The sequence below is a fragment of the Charadrius vociferus genome, unplaced genomic scaffold (assembly GCF_000708025.1).
Source record: "Charadrius vociferus isolate BGI_N301 unplaced genomic scaffold, ASM70802v2 scaffold54, whole genome shotgun sequence".
In the NCBI taxonomy this organism is placed as follows: Eukaryota; Metazoa; Chordata; class Aves; order Charadriiformes; family Charadriidae; genus Charadrius; species Charadrius vociferus.
The window spans coordinates 2,870,089-2,894,779 of record NW_009648350.1 but is presented as its reverse complement, the minus strand read 5'-3'; the positions used below and the strand labels follow the sequence as shown (position 1 = coordinate 2,894,779).

General features: G+C 40.4%; 1 protein-coding gene across 1 annotated transcript; it reads right to left on the bottom strand.

Annotated features, from left to right (window-relative positions):
* Positions 1-4,968: 4,968 nt before the first annotated feature.
* TAF15 (TAF15 RNA polymerase II, TATA box binding protein (TBP)-associated factor, 68kDa) lies at positions 4,969-23,934 on the bottom strand. Its single transcript, XM_009885207.1, has 16 exons — positions 23,919-23,934; positions 23,281-23,317; positions 22,110-22,158; positions 21,821-21,911; positions 21,625-21,742; positions 18,615-18,898; positions 17,661-17,775; positions 10,695-10,729; positions 10,085-10,117; positions 9,404-9,513; positions 8,730-8,859; positions 7,468-7,557; positions 6,029-6,113; positions 5,853-5,938; positions 5,645-5,747; positions 4,969-5,343 (listed from the first exon to the last, which is right to left on the bottom strand). Exons 1-16 carry the CDS (start codon positions 23,932-23,934, stop codon positions 5,304-5,306), a joined length of 1,422 nt encoding a protein of 473 aa, XP_009883509.1. The 3' UTR covers positions 4,969-5,303.
* Between the last annotated feature and the right edge of the window lie 757 nt (positions 23,935-24,691).

The window sequence follows — 24,691 nt, the reverse complement described above, 5'->3', positions numbered from 1 at the left end:
AGAACCCCGGTGGGCGGCTGGCACGGCGCAGGGGGCTGGTGGAAGGGCAATATTTGGCCTTGCTACAGCGCTCCCTCCGAGGGCCGGCCGGCCGCTCCTCGCGCAGGTCAGCCCATCTCTTCCTTTCAAAACAAGAGCAGCTCTGTCCGCAGCCGCATCCGTGTTTGGTTCGTCTCTAGGAAGCGACTGATCCATTTGCTCTTCCACTTAAGAACGCGGATGATGAGAAAGTGACTGGCTGGGCTCCAGCGGGAGCAGGAAACTCCCTCCTCGGCTCATTGTGACGCGGGGAAGCGTCTGGGAGGGCACCTGCATCCCAACCCCCCAACCCCCCCCCCCCGGAGCAGCCAGTTTTCCGACCTGGCATTTCCCGGGGCTGCTGCGTTAGTCCTTAAGGGTTTCGGCATTCAGATGGAGGAGAAGATTTCAGCCCAGCCTTGGAGATGCCAAATCACAGTTCTCCGCAGACTTTTGGCTGGGACTACAAAGCTGTTTATGCAGCTGTTGTAATCAGAAGGGTACCAGGAGCAGAAAAGCTGTCTTGTGGAAAGGTGACCGGACTTCCAACTCTTTCAGCGTTAGGTAAAAACTCGGAAGTGGGGCAGAAGAGTTGGAATCCTGGTAACTTCTACTCCAAAAATGAAGCTTGAGAAGTTTTGGCCTATGGCAAATAGCTGACACAGTTTTATTAAACAACATTATTGGAAGAGTCAGTAATGTTCAGGCCCTGCTTGCCTGAACAGAAGAAATCAGGAATGATTTCTTGGGTTTCTAGGCAAAACCCCATCTCCCTCAAATTTAGCACAAAAGCTCTCAACGCAGTCACAGCTACCCTCATTTCAAAACCCTTTCCTAAGATGCCTCCACAGCTTGAATCCGGAGACCCAGAGGGTTCCTAATTTAATACCATTAGCATATTAAGCTGAAAACATCACGACGAACGAAGCGCTGTTTTCAGGGACGGGGAGGGCTGGCTCGTGGATGGGGTGGGGTGTAGAGCCATTGGGCACTGCCGAGGGACCAGCTGGACCACTGAGGGACCAGCTGGACCACCAGTGAATCACCACTTGCTGCTGGCGGAGGTGAGCTCCGGGAGGGGTTCGTAAACCAGCGTTATGAAACGGCACTCCAGTGACGCGGAATTTCTCGGAGCAGCTTTTCATGTTTACCGCAACTGATAAGCAAATAGCAACACCATTACTCCTCCGGGGCAGTTTCTGCCTGGGATGGATGCGATGCAGAAGAACTGCCAGTTAAAATCCTCTAATGCTTTGCACTGAGAACATGTTCAAGTTGTTCCATCTCATCCACTCGAGGCACCGCCCCGGGGAGAAGAGCCATTCTTTAAATGTTTGTCGCTCAACGACGGTTGCGGCAGCTGGGGAGCCGCCGGACGGCTCGCTGGGCGCTGTCGGGCAACGCCGAAAATACTAACCCTGCTGCTGAGAGGTGGCCAGAGCTGGGACCACCTCAGTTGGGATGGGCACAGTCACGGAGCCAGCTCTCCCTCCTGCCCGCCGGTACGGGCACCAACCCCAGCCCGCACGAGTCAAATTCTTTACGAAGGCACAAGAAGCGTACATTCCCCCGGCTTTAGCCGTCCCAAGGGTAAAGCTTTTCTGCTTAAAAACAGTTTTCTTGGGTACTTTGTTTGTGCACGGTAAGTTCTGACAAGACACAGGACTTCCCCTGTCCTTAACACGTCGGGTAAGTCTGTCTAGTCCAGTATCCCGTCTGCAGCAGAGCCAGGAACAGACACTTATCAGAAGGGTGTTTAGGAAAAAACGGAAAACTCAAAATGCATACATACTTTCCTCGGGTTTACCTTTCCTGTGCAGAGTTCCCGGGAAGGCGGTGAGGCCAAGAGGGGCTGCATCCAGCTCGCCAGCCCTCCTGCAACTATCATCAGCACATTGCCCTTCAATTGCTGGAGCAGTTTGACCGAATTTCACCAGTTATTCGCTCAGAAGACTGCTAAAACCGCGCATAACTCTTTCTAGGATCAGAGCGTCACCTGCATGCCAGCAGACATCACCGTATTAGTATGAAAAGTGGACTTTTAAGCCCTTCTGCAATTTCGGGTGCATTCTGACAGCCGTGTTTTACTACAACAGCTTTACAAGTAGTTTCTACAGCAGCATTAGCAGCATCGTCCCCTGTGGACAACGTCACACGAGCTCTTTGTTACCCTGGAAATGGGAATTATCATTTCTAGATTAGGCAAAGCAGCACTGGCCGAATCCTGGCCTCAAACCCCTGAAGACTGGAGCTATTGGCTTCAGTCACAGCTTCCATATCTCTCTCTAGGACTGTGGTATTTGAGCAACTTATTAAGTTGCATTGCTGCTTAGGGTGAGGTGGGTTTGGCTGTGTAGAGCCAGCACCAAAATTATTTGGCTGTCTCTGAAACTGTTTCGCTATTTTTGTAGCATTTCAGCTCTGTAATGATCACATGCCTCTTCCACATTGGCATCCCTCCGTTACGCTTTTCTCCATAAAGTCAGTGTTGCGCTTGGCAAGTGCTAGATGTGTTTTTATAAATAAACCACCAGCATTCCATACAGGACTGATTTCCAAAACTAAAACCTCGCCGCTTAGAAAATATATCGGAGGATAGATCATAAAAAGAGACGACGGAAGGAGAGCACAGCCATTCCCAGCTCAGACAACTTGAACCCATTTCTTGTGCTGGGACAGAGCCTCCCTTGGTTGTCCACCTCCAGACAGATCTGCAGTCCTGTCTCTCCTTCATTTGCAGTTTTATTATATGACGTTCTACCAAATTCTCACAGAGCACCTACTGAAGACAAATTCAGAGTAGGACTCGTGAGATGTGCCTTTTATTTCTGATTCAGCTGTTGGTCCGTTAAAGGTGACAGATGACTTGTCAACGGACACCTTCCTCACCTGTTAAAAAGCAGCAATTCCAGTATCTGTAAAACCCTGTCTTCTTATGAACTGTGCCGACCATCCATAAAGCATTTTGTCTGCACAGTATTACAAATAAATCCCCAGAAAGAGGAGCAGCTAGTCGCAGTGCCAGCAGTGCTGACTTAAATACGCCATGTGCTCGGTGCATCGAACTGAAGGCCACGTACGACCTCCCCTGACCGAGGTCCTGTATTTAAGCGAGCGGTCTGCTTGACCAGAGCGCAAGAAGTTAACAGCAAACGTTACCATGCCAGGAAGAGCCAAAATTCATTCAACCTTAAATATATTAGCTAGCAATTTATTTTTTCTTTAAAGCTTTTTACTTTTCTTTTAACCTCATTAAAGCTTACCCTTCTGAACTTTAGGCAGTTGCCGAGAACTGCAGTGCTGAAGGACTTAGCAGGAACCATTGGAGGGCAATGACATAGTTAAAGCACCATCTGGGTCGACACCTCTTACAAAACAGGGCTTCCCAGGGCCCTCTAAACTAATTTAACGCCCTCTACACCAAAAGCAACTAAAAACCGGTGCCACCAAACTAGTAGCACCCCTTCCCTGACCTGCAAGTTTTCTGTAAGACAGAACAGCTGGCGAAGAAGATGTCTTCACTGTCTTAAAAAAAATTTAAGAACACAGGTTGTGTTTTGCCCCGATGCAGAATAGAAGATCAACAAAACATTCAGCATCATTGCTGGGAGGATAAGCTGTGAAGGTGGTGACAGCTCCAGCAGTTTTGTGGCTTGCTTGAATACTGGTCTACTTCGCAATCCAGCTGGGCAGTGACCGTTTAAAGACATAAATGCCCCTAGCCCCGGGGGAGAAAGTGGGGTTGGAAGCTGAGTTGGCGTTAAAGGGAGTTAGAACTGTTGCTCCCAGTATTGAAAGCACCAGCTTTTCCAACCGCCATTCCGTTTCCCAGGAGGGCAAAAGTGAGAGCCCCACCAGGCGACTCATGGCACCCAAGAGGCGACACCGCGTCCGCCAGGGCGCAGCTGGGTTTGGATCAGCTCAGCCATCCCCACCTCTCCCTGCGCAGCTTTCAGGGCTCCAGGCGTAGCCCCGAGGAAGTTTTTGCGCGGAGAAACCTTAAAAAGGCACGGCATAGTTCCTACATTTACACCCACGGGTAACGGCTGATTTGAACTTACTGTTACCGTGACCACGAATGTACACCAAACCAGGGAGCTGGAGGACCAGCATCTATTTTCGTTCACTTCTTTGTGAGGCCATGGATATCGTGCAGCTGTGTGCCCAATTATCAAGATTGTTCACTACAGACCCAGAAAACTTGTATTGGTAGTGTTTTGCCCAGCAGAGTACTGGAGGACCAGACGTTCTCTCTTAAAGGCTTGTGATGACAAGGCAGCACGGGACACAAGCCGACTGTGGCAGCACTACCTTCTCACAGCTTCCCACCAACCCACCTCTGCAGAGTGACCTAACTGATAATTAACCTCCCTCATTTCTTCAAACCTGGCTTCGGCGCTGAACCCCAAATACTTATACTGTGTCTACTGAACTGGATCTTATCTGGAAGATGAAACAGCCGCACATAACACTTGTTTGCCATCACCCACACTTCAAAAGCAGCAATTAAAAGGTACAGCAGTATGTAGCAAATTACCTTTTTTTTTTTTTTTGGAGGCCGTCCCACCTTGCTTTTGGAGTTATCCTGGCCTGGACACAACGTGCTCCTTTGGCAACACAAGAACACACTGCCATCTGCCTGCTTCTCGTGAGGGCTGCAGGGCACACCAAAGCATTCGTAGCAGGAAACGCAGGAAAAACAGGGCTTCAGTCTCAGAGGGAAGTAAGAAAGGAGCAGGGGACAAGTTTGCAAGCCTGGGACAGAGAGCAGGGCTAGCAAGTAGGCTCACCACTGACTTAACCACAGATTTTTGGAAACAGCACAGAGCTAGGGTGAAAGCAGCAGCGCCATTCCAAACAAGACCCTATTTACTACTTAGGTCAGATCATAGGAAGACAGGGAATACGTAAGGAAATGCATGCAACTGAAGTAACTGTGAAACAGTAAGATTTCACAAATAAAACAATCAGCATTTATTGTTGTATTACAAAACACTTCATATTTTGGCAATATTTTACAGTTTATCCTTTTCCTTCTTAGGGCCTGTTGAAGGGGGGGAGGGGGGGGGGGAAGAAAAGAGGAGAATGTTGAAATCAAGATTAAATTTCAATGTCTTGCTTAAAAAAAATTCTCCCAAACCGCCCCAGTCCCTCCCACCAAAATAAAAATCTAGTTTCACTCAATTCCACTATCCAAAGAGGCCATGGGTGAAGCGGCAGGCAAAACTCTGGCAATTTCACTATCAAACGCATCAAGAAGACAAACAAAACATTCACAGTGGTCTTCAGTATGGTCTGTTGCGTTGATCATTTCTGAAATCATTTCTGAAAGGGAAATAAGAAGTTCTAAGGAATCCCTTGAGCGAATAACAAATAGTCCCTTCAGTCAAACATCCCTAAGCCAGCTTCTGCGTACTCTTCTATGCTTAGATAGCCTTATCCGAAAATGCTCACAAAACACACTCAACAGGCAAACTGACTTATTTTCTCCAGAAGTTCCTATCTGCAGTTAGCATTTTCATAGCAGAGTTGTGCACGCACACATAAACAACACTTTTCCCACAGTCCCTATCAATTCCACAGTCTGTATGCTACACAACCAAGCAAGGGCAGAGAAACTGCTTACCTTCCTCCCATTTTACCACCATAGCCACCTCCCCGATCACCGCCTCTGCCACCACGCCCTCGATATCCTCTTTCTCCTCCATAGCCACCTCTCCCACGAAAATCTGGAGGAAAATGCAAAACGACACAACAGCCAGTTTTTTTCAAAAAGCCGCAGATGTCATTAACACTTCTAACACTTCAGAAGAGATGCAGTTGTTTTTACACACCTCCTGATGGACGGGAATCTTCTGGTCTGGGCTCACCACACTGGTTGCAGGAGTTCCTGCGAGCGAAGTTCATATTACCACAGGCCCTAGAAAAGACAAGGATTCCCCAGACTTAGCTGCTAAGAAGCTCAGACAGCATACATGAAACACCACTGCCCAATTTAAATGACACTTACGGGTTAGGACAAACCCAATCACCATTTTTGGGTTCCCCACTTCTACCCTGGAAGCCCCCACCTCTTCCATATCCGCCTCGTGAACCTGCAGACAAAATTATAATCAGAATAAAGGAGGGGAAATGTCTACGACCTATACATGAGAAACATTTATTAAGGACTCTCACTGGCTTCAGAACCCAAGTGACAGACTTTTCAAGGTGGAAGAAAGAGTAAGTGTTTAATATAAATACATCCCCACTAGGCAAGCCTCTGAAACCCTATTAGGAACTCTGAAAGAAGCAGGTAGTGGCGATGACAAAAAATTGTACCACCATAGAATTCAGCATCTACTAGCTGACTTACAACTAGCTACAAGAGAGCTAGAAGATTTGGGCAAATGGCAGCGGAAGTTTCAGCCACTATCAAATCTCAACAGCATTCAACATCCTGAAATTAACGCATCTGCATAGCCGAAATACCCATGTTCATACGGATAGATTTATAACTCAGGCAGACGGGGGAAAAAAAAGAAGCAAGGATAGCACATGGTGGCCAGAAAAATTTGCTCCACCACATATGTTTCATAAATTCTTTTTCTGCAGTAAAAGGAAACTTGATCCGCTTGAATTGCCAATGGGTAAATATAAACCCACTATGTGCATTAATAAAATTTCATAAAGATTTAACAATGTATAATATCAATCACATATGGCCAGACTTAGTCACAGAACAAAAAAAAAAGTTAATCTGTCTGGATAAATGCCAGGGCGCATCTGACATAAGCACAGAGACAACATAGTTCTTGCTTCCTCCATCAAAAAGATTAAGAATTTTTATACCAATTGAAGTTCTTGAAGAATCATTTTTTACCAGCCGACAAAACTGCCTGATTTCAGAACTAAAATTTGTTGACAGACACCACACAAAGCATGCTTCGTGTAAAATGGTAATTAATATCCAGTGGACTACTGGCAAGACTGTATTATGCAGAGAATTAGGGAGATTAACAGCTCTTTAATTAAAGGAGTTAGACATCCAACTGCTGCTCTAAGTCGGTAGCAGTTGAATAATTTACCCTGCTTAATACCATCTGGAAACATCAGAGTACCTCAAGGCTTTGCTGTAATAAGCAAACACTGATTGGGAATTCACACCTATGTATGTGGAACCTGTACAGCCTCAACATCGTTATACTATCTCTTTAAAAGCAATGCTGAGACATGATCTGGAGACTTTCCAGTTCAAAAGAAAAGAATAAATTCTGTGCTGTGCAAAAGAGATTACAGATTTCAGTTTACTTGGTTCAATCCTTATTACTCCCTTTCATGGCAGAATCCCAAAGGCTCACATACTTTGATGAATCACTGCTTCAGAGTCAACTTCTCTTTTAAAAACCAACAATAGCTAAAAAGCATTTAACCATGCAAAAACAAAGTTTCTATAGATTTCAGTCCCACCTCGACGTCCGCCACCTCCGCCTCCTCTCATGAACTCAGGCCTTCTAGTTGCAAAAGAAACTTTGATGACATTGCCATTGAATTCTTTTCCTGTGGAAAGACAGAAAGTGAGAAAAAGATCAATACAGCTCCCAACAACACAGCAGCAAGTTCAGAAGAACAGAAGTGATTTGCACATACAGACTGAATAAAAAGCTTTTAAGACACAGGGAGCCTGGAGTAAATCTCTTATTTTTGAAAGCACTGGTCCAAATGCAAGATGGCAAACATTGTGGTACTTGTTAGGTCCGCCATAAACCCAGATATTTCTCTTGATTTAAATGCGACCCCTGAGTTACAATTTAACTAGACACATAAGAACATTTAAAAGATTTTTGGCCACGTCCATAGATGAGTAGTTCAAATGTTAGAACTCCGTTTGTTCTTCCCCCAAGACAGGCAACACAGCTTCTGTACAATTCAACAGTCAGCAAAAAAATCAAATACTCCCATGTAAGTAAAAAACATGAACTTTTAAAATACAGTCTCGGTTCTTCATAGATACGAGGTGTATCACAGAAGAAACAGGACTGCATGTGTGCCTAATATATACTTTAACCTCCTAAACAAAAGTCAATTTGCATTTTATTAGCAAAATATAAACCATCAAATAGCATGCCATGTCAGATTTTTACGCACTGCCATTTCACACCAGATACACCGTATGTCCTTTTGTTTCTGCCCAATACTATTTGAATTCTGTAATTTAAAAAATCCTTGTTCTTCACTGCGTATATACAAAGCACTTGGCACAAGATTGGCATAACCACTGCCAAACTCTAAAAATGCTGCCACAACACTAATAGTATCAATACTAACACTGCAGGAAATCCCTCCAGCTGCTAACACAGATTATAGCTCTATTGGTCTGAACAACTTACGCTCTCCTAAGTGACATGAACAGCATCTTTCATACTTTGGGCATGGGTGACTGATGTACAGCAGCAAACCCTAACAGTTTCATTACACATTTTTGGTTTTAATCATTAGCTGCTCTTCCACTGAATAAGACAACAGCCAGCACACACAAAATACCCATTAAATAGAGGCCTTTGCAAAAAAACCCAAACCAAAACAAAAACCCACAAACACAAAACAAAAACCCACCAAAAAAATGAAAGAGACAACAAGAAGTAGCACAGGGTCCCCAATACAGTTATTGATTTGCTTCTTCTACTGCATGTTAGACTCATAAGTAACAAAGAACAGGTATTCTCACCCACCGTCAAACCAGTCAATTGCTGCTTTAGCAGAAGGAGGATCATCAAAAGATACCGTTGCTTCTCCCTTTGGTTTGCCAGTATCCTTATCTGTATAAAGATTTATCATCGGTTTGCCAGTCTTTTTGTTGGTCTGAAAAGAAAGGTTGTACACTTGGCATAACAGAAATACTGGGAAAGCCACTTCATAGCATAAACCGTAAGAGCGAATTATCATTAGAAAGAAGATTCTCTGGGAGTGAGCCTGCAGAAACAGATGCTTTTGACTGAAGGATACTGACCAGCAGTTCTCTGCAAAGTAATGATGGGCCCAGTTTTCACAAAAATTGAGGTCAAGTGCAGGAAGCCCTAATTTAGAATTACAGAAACAGAAGAAACAGCCACAGAACAGAGAAGCACATTTCCTGAAGTACGAGGGTAGTACAACGGATAGTGTCAGTGTTAAGGGTTATAAAGACTAAAGAGGAGATACAAAGCAATCTAAATGTCACAAGAAATAAGCTGCTAGTGCTGCCAGCTTACAAATGAGCTGTCATCTGGGAATCCAGATAAAAATATTATCTACAACTGCTGGGGAGTAAGAGCGAGCATCTGCCTTGAATAGTATCAGTACATTTCCAATATCCTAGCTCCTCAAGTTCTCTTCCTTCTTACCAACGACTTCTCATATCACATACCTTTATAATACCAATTTGTTTGAAATAGTCTGCCACTTGATCTGTTGAAACATCCTCTCCAAGTCCTTGCACGAAGATAGTGTTGTTATCAGAGTTGTCAGACTCTGAATCTATGAAAAAATAAGCTACATTTACCATGCATTTTTGTGGTAGCAACAGAAGCAACGTTTTAAGCTCAGGTCTATACTGCCCAGTAGCAGAACCTTAAATCCCAAAGGCATCTTGTGTGAAGTAAAAGATGAGCAGAAGCATAATTTTGAAGTTAACACCATCAACTTCAGCACCTTCAGATGCTGCAGTACATCAGAGACCAAACACATTCAACAGCTGACCGGCTCTCTGCCACACACTCAACTCATCCGTGCAGCTAGGACATCCAAAACCATCAAAGTAGTATATGTTTTAAATAACACAAGTTTAGCAGAAGTGTTATGGCAGTGAAAGCAGCTGCTCGGCTCAAGCACATTCAAAGTTCATCAGCAAATTCTTACTTGCTGTATGAAAAGACATCCAAAAATTCACATGCATTAATAACATACATTTCTTTCAAGGAAGAAAAGCTTTAGCTAAATTTCTTTTGACCCCTGGGAACTGCAGCAACAACCATCTTTCTAGACACACATTTTAAAAGCAATGACCTAAGAGCTACAATCCACTCCCACCCACTGCTCGTTTTCTTACCAGCATCTGATCTTGGTCCGTAATCCCTCTGACCTATGAAATGGGTTTATAAAAAAAGAAAAAAAAAAAAAAAGAAAAATACTATTTTTAGCAAAACATTTTCAAGTGACTTTTTTAGAGACAAGAAAATATTTAAAGTATGTATGTAATGCATCTAAGATCTAAAACATTAACCAGAGATTTAGGGAATATTTAGATTAAAACGTTCAACAGAAGGTGTCTGTAGGACGTTAACGTGTTCTTTAACTTGCAGCACGTGGCAGTTGCCACACTGATGCTATGCTGGTGTTATCTTGCCAATGCTGGTTGTCAGATCACCAAGCAGTTTACCACTTTTACCTCTAGTACCTTTCTAAGAAGCATTTGTAACAAAAATTTTAAAAAGAAAAGAAAAAAAATCCGGTGAACGTCACTGTCTCCACAAATTCTTTCATGCAATTTGACAAAGTAGAAATCCAGTTTACTGCTAAAAGTTTGGCTATTAAAACTCATGAACACACCAGCCTCACCAAAACGCTATAATGCTTCTACTAGATAGTAACAAGATATTGGTGGCTTTTAGATTTATAAAGAATTTCCACTGAAACATTTTTGGATACTCGGCACTTACCACCGTAATTTTTGAAGCCACCACGGTCACCACCACTGCAGAGGAAAAATTGAAGAAATGATTTCTTCCTTAAGTCTCTATGTGCTGAGCCCAAGGCTCAATCTACAGTTAACTGATCACAAGCTGAGCGTTACTGTCTAGCAGCTAAAGCACCATCTCTACGTTCTCCTCACTACTCATTCATGTTCAAAGATTAAATTACATGAAAGCGAATAATCTCACAGGGCGCTGCACTGGAGAAAAGAAGCCCTAAAGAGTATTTTAAACTAACCCACACACATGTCATTGTTTCAGTACTTTCTCCCATCCCATAAGCCAGAATGACTGCTATTAAAAACTGGGTTTTAAAACAGAAACATTATTATCGTGAAGGTTAATGGGCTTTAATTGTAGATGTAATTGCGACTTTGGAATAATTAGTACTTTAGTACTTTCCTAGAAGTAAGAAGAGCTAAAGTTAATTAACCTCCATTGTTATGCATTTACATACGGGGGACAAATTAGCAGTATCAGCCATTCTCTGAGAAAGGGTCTGTTGGGGACCTACTGTACTATTAACACTTGGCATTACAGAGAAGGTGTGTGTATGTGAGCTTCAAAAGCAGAGGCCGTGAAGTTTTATTTCATTCATTCTGAAACCTGTGGCACAAAATGTAGACCAAGTTAAGAGATTAAACACATCAATTTTCAAAGGTTAGAAGGGGATTTTAAACAGGACATTACACCTCCAATTATGTGCATGAAAATAAACCCTCACTCTTTTCAATGTAAATGGTTTGTACTAGTAGGATTTTTCACAGCAGCATTTTTAATTGCATCCATGTTATGAACACAATATAATCAATATTCAAAGCCTTCAGGAAAAATACAACCAATGGATTTTTTTAGCAAGTCAATAACCAAGTGTCAGAAAGACTGTCTCAATACTGCCATGTACAACTGCCTGCTCACCCTCCTTCGCATGGGAGACATGGCTGCCACCTGAAAATTAGGCAGGTTCACCTAATCCCGCTCGCTTTCACACTCAGGAGCTAAGACAAAGCCCGTGTAAGTTCTACCGCTGACACAGAGGACTGTCTCCAGACTCTGGAACTTCTGTGCCGGTACAACCAGCTTCTTCACCAACGTGCTTTACAGCTGGAAGTCAGTCCAGGTTTTAATTCAATCTATCTGCGAGCACATCAGAGTCCAAACATGGGACACAAGCGCCCCAGCAAAAGGCAATGAAATAAAATTAGGGAGTAACTTCTTTGGCATCCTGTATATCTGTTTTCTGTTACAGCAAACGCAAAGTCATGAACAGGAGGTACTGCTTACTTCGCATTTATGAGATAAAATCTGTCCAAAGTCAGGGACAAGAGAGACATCAGGTTTCACCAGATATTATCAAGACTGGATTAAGACAGACGTTCTTTGAAAGGTGACGGACATTCTGTGACAGTACGTATAAGGAGTAGTAGATGTTTGTCATGACAGACTACCACTTTTACTGGGACTTTTCTTAAAATAAATTTTTGGCACAGATTTTAAATTGGTTCTCCACAGAAAAAAATCTGAATGCTAAATTGCAGTATCATTTACTCATACGTAATTCATTCTGCTCATTGAAGAGGTAAAATGAATGAATTTTATATGCAACATCAGAGCTGGTCTTTATTCAAGGCTGGCTATTTTCAAGGACTGATGATAAAAACACAATGGTGATGATAAAATTTACTGTAAATATCTTTCTATGACCTCCAATTCACTTCAGCTAAAAAAAAAAAAAGCCCAAAACAACGCACTCCTAGGATTTTAACTCAGACATAACAAGAGTGAATACATCAACCATGGAAATGTTATCAAAGTTTTCCAACCCTAGATTATGGTCCAAATTCATCAGGACATCATTATTCAGAACACGTATGTTTTCTAATTTGAAAGTATACAGCAGCAGAGACATAAATTAGAAAAACCCAACAATCTAAAAACATACAGAAAATAAGTTCACGATTGACACAGCCAGGATTTTACAGGAAGTGAGGACTCTGCTAAGATGCTGGGGTAAAAATGTGTGCACCATGATTCCAAGAAGTGATAGGGTTTGATATATAAAATGTAAAGGAAGGCACAATCAAATGCCTCATTTCTAACTTTGTGATACAGTAATTCTGCACCCTGCACGAACAAGTGCAATCCACAATTTTTAGTTAGTATTTTTAATTAATGTCTGTAGAAATATGTTTTCGCCTAAGCATGCTTCAGCATGTTATCTTCTGCTTAGTTTCACATGACCAACCCAACCAAAACCTGCACCAAATCAGTGACAGATACCTGTGATGATAGATCAATACTTTCCCCCATTTTTAAGTCCCATTTCGTATGTGATTTACAAAGCTGCAGTGCGCTACCTTCCCGAGACTGCTGGGCAAAGGTACCTAAGACCATCAGGAGGCACGCGGACATGCTGCAGCAAGCAAAGTCCAACACAGAAACTGGCTGCAAGCAGCTGGTGCCACAGTCTGAGATTTACCCCTCACTGAGACCTGAACTCTTAAGTCTCAGTCTCAGCAACTGAATTAGTTCCCACACTATTGTCATAGAACACGTGGAAAATATAATCACAGTGTTTCACAGTCTATTGCTTTACCAGTCTTGCACACAGGTCAAATAGATGGGTGACCAAAAGGAGTTTGGGGTTTTAACATCCTATATTAGCATTGTGAACAGGTAGCTAAAATTCAGCAATGCCACCAACAAAGATAATAAAAGAAATGAGACTGAACTGCAAGCAGCCAGAATGTGTACGTGGCATCATTCAAAGCAACAAAAACTTACTGCTATGAAAGAAACATCATCAGATGTTCTTTTCTCCCTGTACTCAGTCATATATTTAAACATCACCTACTTGAGTGTAAATGGAGTTCATCTGAACATTGCTTACTTCAGTACTCCTTAAATAAAAGGCAGTTACATGGAGAGCTGAACATTACAGAAACAACAAATATACTTTAAAAAAGTGATAAGATATTGGCAGAGGTAGCACTAAGAACTCAGGAACCAAATTTCAGCCTCCAACGTGCATCTATGTCTTGCCAAGCATGTGGGAGTTACACGCAAGAATGTATTTTTACAAACAAGAAAGGAATGCTTAGTGCACCAATAAAGTCACTGACAGATGGCTTTTTTTTTTTGGCCTATATTTATTGCCTCTGTTCATGTTTTTCTAAAGTCTATATAAGGCTAAGCTCAAGCATATACATTACAAGTCAAAAATATTAATTCTGAACACAAACCGCACTGTTGTAAAAAACATTTACACTACGTTGTAGTTTCTTTATATCACAATAAGCTAATTCCCCTCATAATAGCTAATACAGCAATTAAGCTGCATAGGTAACTTTTGTTTATAGTCCATCAACATCAAACCTGCACAAGAAGAAAACAACAACAGAATCTATGCTGAGCAAAGTTAGGATTTCTATGACAAATCCTAATGCAATGATAAATCCTTTTTTAAACTGCATCTATGCAGTTCCACCAACACAGACTGTGCGAGCAGATTCAAAGGCAAAGCTTCTCCCATTTATTCCACAGACGCTAAAAGAAGGGCAGTGTCACAGGTATGGCCTGAGACTTTCCCAAGATGAAAGAAAAACAAACCTGCTTTCTATTGCTACTGTATTTCCCGCTTACATGCTTAACCAGAACAATTCGTTACCACAACAAGCAATTAATTCCTTACCTTTTGGATGAGGACGCTAACAAAAAGGTGACATTCTACAATGAAACTTGGAAGAATAACTTGAGTAAAACTCTGCATTCTCAAGACCGGGTGTACCTGCTTTCTGACCAAAAGAGCTCAAAGTTGAGACTCTTCTACTATGGATTTAAATACAGAAAAGATTTTCCTTCTTAGCCAAAATACAAATTTGTAAGATCATCAATTTTTCAAGCTTCAAAATGAAGGGGTGGAAAAATTCTATTAAAATCCCCCCAAGATGTAATTCAAGACCATTAAAAAAAAAATCTGAAGAATAATTTTGAAACTCGAAGTTACTAAGATTTAAAAGTGAACGCCTGATGCATAAGAAAATGATTGTTCTCTAACGTAATAATATCAGCTAGGGAATCTGAACAGTAATTTCTCAAAAGATATTTTATTCTCAGTGCTCCATGACTTTGCACAGGCACAAAAGAAAAATGAGTGCTGAAAGCATTTATTACAGTACATATTCAAGTCATTCCAGTTTTCAGAATAACAATTCATACTTTAACATTACCAACTATGTTTGGAAGTACTTTTGTAAAGGTTATTCAAAGAAATGAAAGCTCTCTGAAATTTAAAAACGCTAATTCGCTCTTGCCCCAAATATTCCAGAATCGTTTTTCGCGCTTGCGGACTGCTCTGAGAGGTCCTGCGTGCAGGGTAAGTTTCTGCAGGCCAACACAACTCGCAAGAACCTTGCGAGAGAGCTGCTGTTGCACCCAAAGTCACTGCATCACACGCACAGGACAGGAGCGAGTCAGCAATGACACTGGTATCGATGAATCAATGGCCCAGCGCTACAGAGCAGATTGGGCAACACAGCTGTAAGAACACCAGCGGGTGGGTAAAGCTCTTACCCGTGACCAACCCAAGCTGCAACAAGGTCTCCTTGCACTAAACGCTGGTCAAGACAAAATTTGTATTACTCATTAACACAGAAGAGATTCATTCGCTATGATCTCAACCTATTAAATTTTTTTTTTGTAATGTCAAGGAACAGTATTTTTTTTATGTTGACAGACCTCATTTACACATTATTTTCCAAACCACTACAAAACCGAAAGCCTGTTATTACAGCAGTACAAATATCTGTGTAGACAAGATTTCTAGATAAGATTATTTCCCGATGGCTATGGAATTTCCACAATTTGATGTTAAGCGTTAAAATGTGATCGAAGTAAAAAAACTGAAAATGGTAACTAGTTCCTGGAGATAGACTTGACATTCCTATTAAGTTGCTTTTAGGAAAAAATAAAAAAATAATAATAAAAAAAAGAAACCCAAGGAAGCAAAACCAAAAAACCTACCCTGAAACCCCACATTTTCACAGGACTAAACCTGATTTCTTACCTTATTAGAAGTTATTTTCCCCTTGATTATACAGTTTGTTATTTAGTTTAACCTTTTAGACTTTTGTAATAAGCATGACTTTGGTAAAATATAAGTCAGGAGCAGAATCCTTCATCATAATTATGCGGAAAGACTGAATAAACACTGTAGTTTTGGAAAAATTTCACTGCAAACAGCATTAAAGACTGCATCACATAACAGAAGCGGACAGACTTTCTAATAAATGCCTTCCCACTTTGCTGTATTTTCCCCCACTTCTCCATTCACCTCCATTCTTTTGGCTCTCAAGTCTACTGAAGTACTGTTATCTACATGGATGTGTGAACAAAATTTTTCTTATATTCTGGAAAAATATGGGAAGAGGCTTTATTTTCACAGACATCAATTTGTCTTACTTTATCTTTCAAAGACAGAAATTTGTTTCAAAGTGATAAAATCTACTGAAAGTATGTTTTTTGAAGCTCACATTCATTCCTCTTATGGAAAGGGCTCAGCTATAAACAATTTTTTAAACCCCCAGATTTTATCATAGGAATATAGAAAACCCTCATTCACATAGAAAAGCTGATTTTAGAAAATTGTTCAGTTTTAACTGAAAATGAACTTAGAAATTACTTTGCTAGTTAAGTTTATATTATATAAAACCCCAGCAAACTGTATCACAAAATAACTATTAATACGCTTTTGTAATTGCGCTACCACACTTAATTAGGAGAGATAAGGTACATCCACGTCATCAAAACGGCAATTTGGGAGTACAATTTGGGACCACCTTAGGAGCGGGCAAATTTTAAATATGGTTCAAAAATAAATAGTTTAAAAAGCCATCAAGTCTTAACACAGTGTTGGATTATTTTATTTAAATTAGATTAGTTCAAACAAAGAGCATCGTATAATTAGAGTTCTTCATCTGGAGTTCTAGCAATAACCCAGAACTGTGCAGCCTATTAAAGGATAAGTGGTGGGGACAAGTAACACTTCAAAGCTCACTGGAAGCTTCAACATTCTTACTTTGCATCAATGAGCACTCGACACCCCCGACCATTTCACAGAGGTACATAAAGGGAAGCCAATTGTGATAGTTTATTGAGAAATAATAATGTCATCTGGCCTAATTCGATCGGATTTAAAGCAAAGGTCCCAATCTCTCAGACCTATGCATGAAATCATCTGCAAGCACAAAATTAAATATGTGCATAAATTTTCTTGACAGGAACAGGGCCTGAGGCAATGGCAGAAGGGGTAACAGTATTGTTAGTATTTAAAATCTACCTAAAATAAAGGTGTTTAGACTGACAGCTACACCAATAACAAGACCTGCATTTTAATGGAAGATTAAAATTGCAATAAACAGTAATGAACAAGTAATGTTATTACTAAATTACTCCTAAATTATTTAGAAAGCAGAACAATAATTAGCCAACCTTAATGTAATGATTTGTCACTGTAAAGTCAAAATAATTCCCTGTTAAAATGTTAGCTACCTTAGCTATGAATTTTATAAAACTTTCTCAATTCCTGGCTGTTGGTTTTCTTGTCACTGAAAACAAATTTTTAGAGGTTTTAAAATATCTTATTTCAACGGATGGGCTCAGGCAGTTTTTGTATTGCAACTCATGTAATTAAAGTGCAGCTGTCTGTCCTAACAATCAAATGCTTGGTCTCAATCTATCTGAACCTAAAAGCTTTTCCTAGGCAAAATGCATTTCTGTGCAGTGCAGAAAGGTTTAATTTTAGAAACCTTCCATTTTTGGAAATCTAAATCTGAACCGTATTAGGAACAAACATATAGTAAACAAAAATTAAAAACAGCTAAATAATAAGAAACAAAGGTAAGGAACTGCAGGCACTGGAATGAGATCACTTACCTATATCCAGACATATGACCTCTTCCATCCATGTCATATCCCCCTCTACCTCCTCCCTGTGACCCGCCATATCCTCTATTATCTTCTCCATACCTACTCTTTTCACGACGATCATCTGGAGGAATGAGTAAAGCAAAATAAAACATGAGGAAATTGTAGTCCAAACTGCAGTGCAGTGAAAATTCCCAATCTACATTCCCACCCCCACCCCTTCCTCAAGTCTGACATTTAAATCTGGAAAGCATCAACTCCTAAATCTCTCTTACATTATCTACGCCACAAAGTAATGGAGCAAAGTTTGGTTTTGTTCCAGTTATCTCCCTTGAGTTCCAGGGCCACAAGGCATGTCAGAATGTAAACACTCTGTACTTTAATTACACTCCGTTTTCCAATAATTAAACACAAATTATCTAAAATACACTTTTCATTCTACTTCCACACAACCTTCCCAGTTTGCAAAAGACATCACTGAAGACAGAACGAGGATAAAGAGTGTGGGTTGTGCTGCTTGTGTGACGTTACTGCAAAAAAAGGGTTGATCTTAAACTTCTCATTTCCTTCTATCTCTGAATTCACCTGCACAGCATAAAGCTGGAATTTGAAGTGCAAAAGCTCTTCGTGACTGATCAAGACATGTCACCCTCATGCAGGAAGAAGGTTCAAAATAGCCTAGGAAGAAAACGCCATCTAGAATTTGCAGAACTCAGGGACATGGGCTTTGCAAGGCTTCCTCCAACAAATGCAAATGCAACAATTTTGGGGCCCCAACAGTTTTTCATCTCTGCATAATGTTTTGAGAGTCTTAACAAATAAAACGTTCCCCAAGAATATCAACATGGAAAAAGAGCTTTAACTCTTCATCAAATCAACTGTCTGTGGCAGGAAATCCAACTATTTCACAGTGTTTCTGCTCAGTTTTATTAGCCAATATTGAATTCAACCTGTGAATTTTACCTTGGCTGTTGTGGCTATAGCTTCCCTTCTGAGACTGGTAGGACTGCTGAGAATGGCCATATGAGCTTTGGTGCTGGTTATAGCCTGACTTTTGGTCATATGAGCTCTGGTGGCCATAGCCCGACTGCTGGTCATATGAGCCCTGGTGGCCATAGCCCGACTGCTGGTCATATGAGCTTGACTGCTGGTCATAAGAGTCTTGGTTTTGTCCATAGCTTGACTGCTGGTCATAAGAGCTTTGGTGCTGACCATAGTTTGACTTTTGTTCATAAGAGCCTCTTCCACTTAAAATAAACAGAATTTGTATTAATAGCTAAATGTTCACAGAATAGAGAGCAAAATAATGGCTGAAAATTCATGACATTGCTAAAATTTCCTAGTCACAATCACCTCCCAGTCACTACTGGCATATGGATACTAAAATACTCTACGTTTCATCTCTGTTGGGATATCTAGCTTCCAATAAAAGCAAGACAGAAAACTGTATGTTACCATCTCTTTCAAGACATCCTCAGTTTCCACTGTATGTGGAATTTAACAGTAGCACTCCCCTTACATATCCCAGTACGATGCTATGACCCGCTAACCGCCAAATCTTTCTCTACAGAACTGCAGGGAAGACACCCGCTGCTCGTGTTTTATTGTGCAGCTGACACTTCTGCCTACCATAAAAAAAAAAAAAAAAAGTCTCAACATTTTGCTTTCACTGAATTGTAATCTATCTTACTCTGGGAATTCTACCCTTTTGCCAAGAACTTTTCTAACTCTTGTCATATCCTCTAACATAATTGCAGTTCTTCCCACTTTAGTGCCATCTATGTATACTATCCCTCCAACTGCCATCAGGAACATTGACCAACATCACATCTAGGATATTTCAACACAATTTGGCTGTGCATACTCAAAGGGTGTCATAACTGTTCTCTGACTAAAACAACTTTATAGCAACCACAAGAATATCTCACCCACACCTTATTTCCCTAGGCTGCTTCAGCGTCCAATGTAGAAACAAAAGTATTTTGAAAATCTAGGTACGTGAGAGAATTGTTCCAGTTGGGTTACCCTTTCACAGCAAGACGCTATACAGATTTATGAGAAATAAATTGCATCCAGGAAACATTGGCTGTTACTCATACCTTTGTTTCCCCCCTGAGTACTTAGTTGCGGCTTAACTGTATTGTTTTTTCAGTAATTGAAATTAATCACTGACCTCTGCCACCCTTTCTTCTCTTCCTCCTCCCTCCTTCCACCCTTTTCCAAAAGATGAGGCACTACATCTGCCACTCTCCAGTCTTTGGCAATCTTACTTGCTAGCCAAAATGCCTCAGAAAAACAAGCAAAAAGTAATCTGAGAACCTACAGAAAGTTTCCACCAGCTTTTCACAGCACTCTAAGATGAAGTCCATTGGGTGCAACCAATCTCAAAATATCCCATCCATGTAAATACCTTCTAATCTGATCCCTCCCAGTTCTAGCCAAGATCTTAGCTTTAACATAACTAATCTCAGCAGCAAAGCGGTTGCGAAGATTTTTGTTAATATCTTCACTTCAAAAAAGCGAGGTCTCTTGTAGCCTTTACAACATTACCAACGAAGGAAGCACTGTTGAGAACATCCTCTATTTGCTGATTTTCCTTCCTTCCCTTAGGATGCGAGAGCTACAATTTTGTGGACATCCTCTTCAAAATTGCTATTCTTTAATTTCTGCGTTTCTCCTTATTCGTTACAACCATACATTGAAAAGTCTCCCTCCAATGCCTTTTATTAATTTTCTTGTTCAAAACCAACTTGTTGGAGAATATATGCTCTGCTGCATTTTTTCCCCCACTGGATGTCTACCGAGTTAAAAACTACACTATTGCCTAGTCCTCCATCTTTGTACACCTCTAAGAAATGCTCAGAAAACAAAGCAAAACAGAACTTAACCACATTCCTGCCTTCTTTAAAGATGCGGAAAAGCCTCAGTGACAGCACCTACTGCTGACAAACTAAGACTTTGCTTGTTTATATTAAGATGTTCTGTAGTAACTACAAAACCAGAAACCAAGTACAGGTTTACTGAAGTCCAGATTCTTTTATCAGCTTGGAACAAAATACAAAAAATATTTGGACCTTGGACACAAGAAAGAAGTTTAGTATGTGACCGTTTCTTTTAAAGAGGTCACATGATCCTCAATAAAGATCTAATGAAAGCAGTAACCTTGGGGTGTACGCGTGAAGCTTGTAAATTAGACAACGCAGTGGCCTTATAAGTCGTTATGGAAAGTTGGGTTGTATTTTCCAACATACTTTACAAGTTGTATCATTAATCTTCCCGAAACTGATTTGAGCGCAACATTATTTAATAAGCAAAATACACTTCTAATAGCGTAAAGTACTGAATCAGAGTGCAGTATGAAATGTACGTTTAAGTTATGGGTAAGGACACAAACCCCTGATGTTTTGAGACTCCTACTTAGCTGGATAAAGAAAATATATTTCTTAAATGATATTTCTGAATCCTTTCCTTTTCTGGACTAGATGATCTCTAGAGGTCCCAACTCTGAAAATTCCGTGATTCTGTGATTCTTTCACCATGAAAAGGCATTCTAAGTCTGCAAATCTAAGATTTTCCTTGCTAACAGCTTATTTGAAGTTAATAACGAGTACTCTAAGCTTATACAAAAGAATGTAACTGGAGAGGTACTCAGTCTGTCTTTTTCTTAATCAAAATACTCTCTACCAAGTCCATTCTTCATTGTAGTCACGAACCAAAGACTTTCTAAAGCGTATCTCTCCATACAGCTTGACTTCAGAACAACTTCATCCATCCTTCTTACATAAAGAAATACCCTTCCCTTACCTCCTGTTCTTTCAGGCATTGAAAATGTCTTAAGAATATGGATTTTCAGATGCTTATCCCTTTTTTTTTTTTAGCAATGACAGCAGGAAAACTGTTATGGCTCTAGTTAAGAATGTACAACTACTAGACAGTACTTTAAAGTAGATACTGTTAATCTCGGCTTCCTTACCCTCTGGACGACCCTTTCTGCTGCCCCTGACTGCCATAAGACTGCTGGTTGTATGAGCTCTGATTCTGATTTTCATAACTGGATTCATCATCGTATCCCTGTGAATCTTGTCCATAACCTGGAAATTGAGGAAGAAAATTTTTAGTAAATATTCACCTTTTAATTACTGCCAATGAATGTAACAAGCTAGCCAAACCTGTTTGATTTTGTCCATAGTTCCCATGATAGCTTCCATAGTTCTGTCCATAGGAGGAATTGTCTCCACTCTGCCCATAACCAGAATATCCCTGTAATTTAAAGAGCGTACTCAAACAAGTGTGCCTTCCACAGCAGGTAATTACAGTTTTCCTTTGCTAGACACGACTGCAAACAGCAAGCACAGCTGAGAATGAACTTCTTCCCAGCCCAGATACGGGCACCCAGGAACAATTATTTTTACTCAAGGAATATCTGCTTTGAAACACAGAGTGTTGTTTTCAACTTACCTGTGCCTGTCCGTAATTTTGACTGCCCTGATTGCCATAAGACGAATAGCTGTAACAGAAAAATGCATTTAGTAAATGTTTACAGTGCCCTCCACGTGGGCTGGAAAACATTTTTTTCGTGTTAAAAAGTTTCTTTTCATTCCAAAATAGGTGTTTAATCCCAGTACAGCAGTTGTAGGCATATTAGAACCACATCAATAAACTAATGGTTACTGCAGCTGACTGTCAGAAACCAGAAGAGCTTATTTTGATTTCTGCTCTGTTTCAAGCACAAATTTAAAGTACGTGGAAGTTGTGCTTACTACAATTTGACAGATTCTTCACAATCACAGAAAACTTCATCGTATGAAACCAAGGCATTGTAAGTTTTTCAGTATATTCTTACACAGTTCATTTTACTTTCATCGATTACTGTCAATTTGGTATTTGTTGGACTATTCAACAATAACATCATCATCAAAAACCGCATGAGCTTTAGGTTATACTCACTCCTTATTCTGACTCTTAAAAACTTTGTGAACTGACAGAAAAACCATGTGCTGAAACTCGTATCGTACTCGGATATAAACTCAAACTCACGCAGTGTTACATGCACAGGACCTTCTGTTTTCATTAGCACAGTCAGTATTAGCTGCAATTTTCATACTTCCGTAACAACACTTTTGTTTCACTGATTAAAATAGCCCCCGCCAAAACTTGCAGCTATTTTATGAACTGGCTTTTAAATTCCACAATTACTAACAGTTATCAGAAGGTTTTAACAAAAAGTTCCCTCCAATGGGAAAATAAAATGGAAAAATAAAATTTTACATCTATATGGCCCATCGCCTTCACACATGTGTAATAGCTTTTGACTAAAATCGTAACAAACAGCTTAAGGCAGTCATATGAAAAATTTCTCTACGTTCATAACATTTCAAAAATTCTTACTATTAAAAGATGTCTTTCCAATTTAAACCTGCTTAGTGTCTTCCCTTCAGGAATCTAAGTTTCTTTCCTATTTTCTAAGACATCTTAATAAAGCCCAGGGCAGTAAGCTTTCCGTGCCTGTAACTCCAAAAACCTATCAACACTGTATCATGCCCAAAGATTCAAATTTCATGCCGGGAATCCAAAACGGCCTTTTATTTCGCGGATTAAATTGCTAACAGCAAAAAAAACCCACACATACCTCTGCTGGCCCCCAGACTGACTGTAACTTCCGGAATCTAGAAAAAGAAGTAAGTCATATTGAGAACTTCCAATTAACATTTTATTCTTCTACTTACTAATAAGAGGAAGAAATTTGGGGAGAGGGAGAAAGGTTGAAGTGCACTGGATCATGCAGCTACATTCCCTGCAGAATGAGACAGCTTCCCCTTTGTTAACAAATAAAAGTGAATGGTGAGACAAGGAGAACAGAGGCACTGAAGCACAGGGTGTGGGGGACACGACACAGGTGTTGAACTTTCCTTTTGAAGGATCTGAACTCCATTTTCAAGGCATCTCTTCAAATATTCAGGACTGCACAACCCCCTCTAATGGCTATGATCAATGAACAGAATGCAGCAGCTTAATTACTCAAGTGAAGCTAAGTACATCAGTCCCGCTGAACCCCTTTTAAAGATGCCATGAGGCATTTCTGCCTAGAAAAAGGCACAGACAGGCAGAATATGGAGATGTAAAATCAGGGATGGAGTAACCACAACATGTCCCTTCTCCCATATTGCAAAAGGACAAACATTACTGATAGCTCAAACCATGCAAGAATTAATCCATTTACACACAACACAAGTTGTACAGGCAGATATTCCAAATATTATTTCCAACTAATGTAAACCTCCATTATGACGGAAATGGATTCTTTAAACACATTAGAAGAATGCGAATTTCAAAATATGACCTCAAGTTAAAAAACTAACTAAATAAATTCATAGAAATGTTTTGATTTGTATTTAAAGTAGAACATCTAGTTTGTAAAAGCTATCAACATTACGAAAAACTCTACTACCTGCTAACTGGAATTCAGTTCTTAAATAGGGTTAGCTTATCATATTATTTTATCTTGTTGATTGCACAATGATGGATTTCCTTGTCTTCTGCAAAATTGCAAATTTTTTAGGTGTTAAAAGCTCTTACTAATCAGGGGAAAACACACATTCCTACCAATTTAGTTTCCCAATCCAGCTACATGTAACAGACGCAGACACAGAGAAGACACATGCGTTGCTCCATCAACCTTCTGAATTCAGATGGTCATGAGCACCTCTTCAGAGACATGCCCCAAGCTGTTCTATGCCCTACCAACTTCTTAACCACATGGACTCTGTCGATCTCGCTTTCTATGCAGGAGTCTCAATTCCCAATTCTCAATTTTGCTTGAAATTCCCACCTTCTTGTCAAAACCCAAAACTTCCTTTCTCTGCCAGCTTCACCAGTACTGTCACTCTGGATAACATCCCTGCAATTTTCCTGTTCCTTTCAAATCATTTCAAGAATTTGTACAAATATTGTGGTGTTGCAGTCTAATAAAAACTATCAAGAGCTTCTCTGTTTTTATCCCCGCTTTTAGCCTTTCCCCCACTTACTCTTTCTCACTTCTA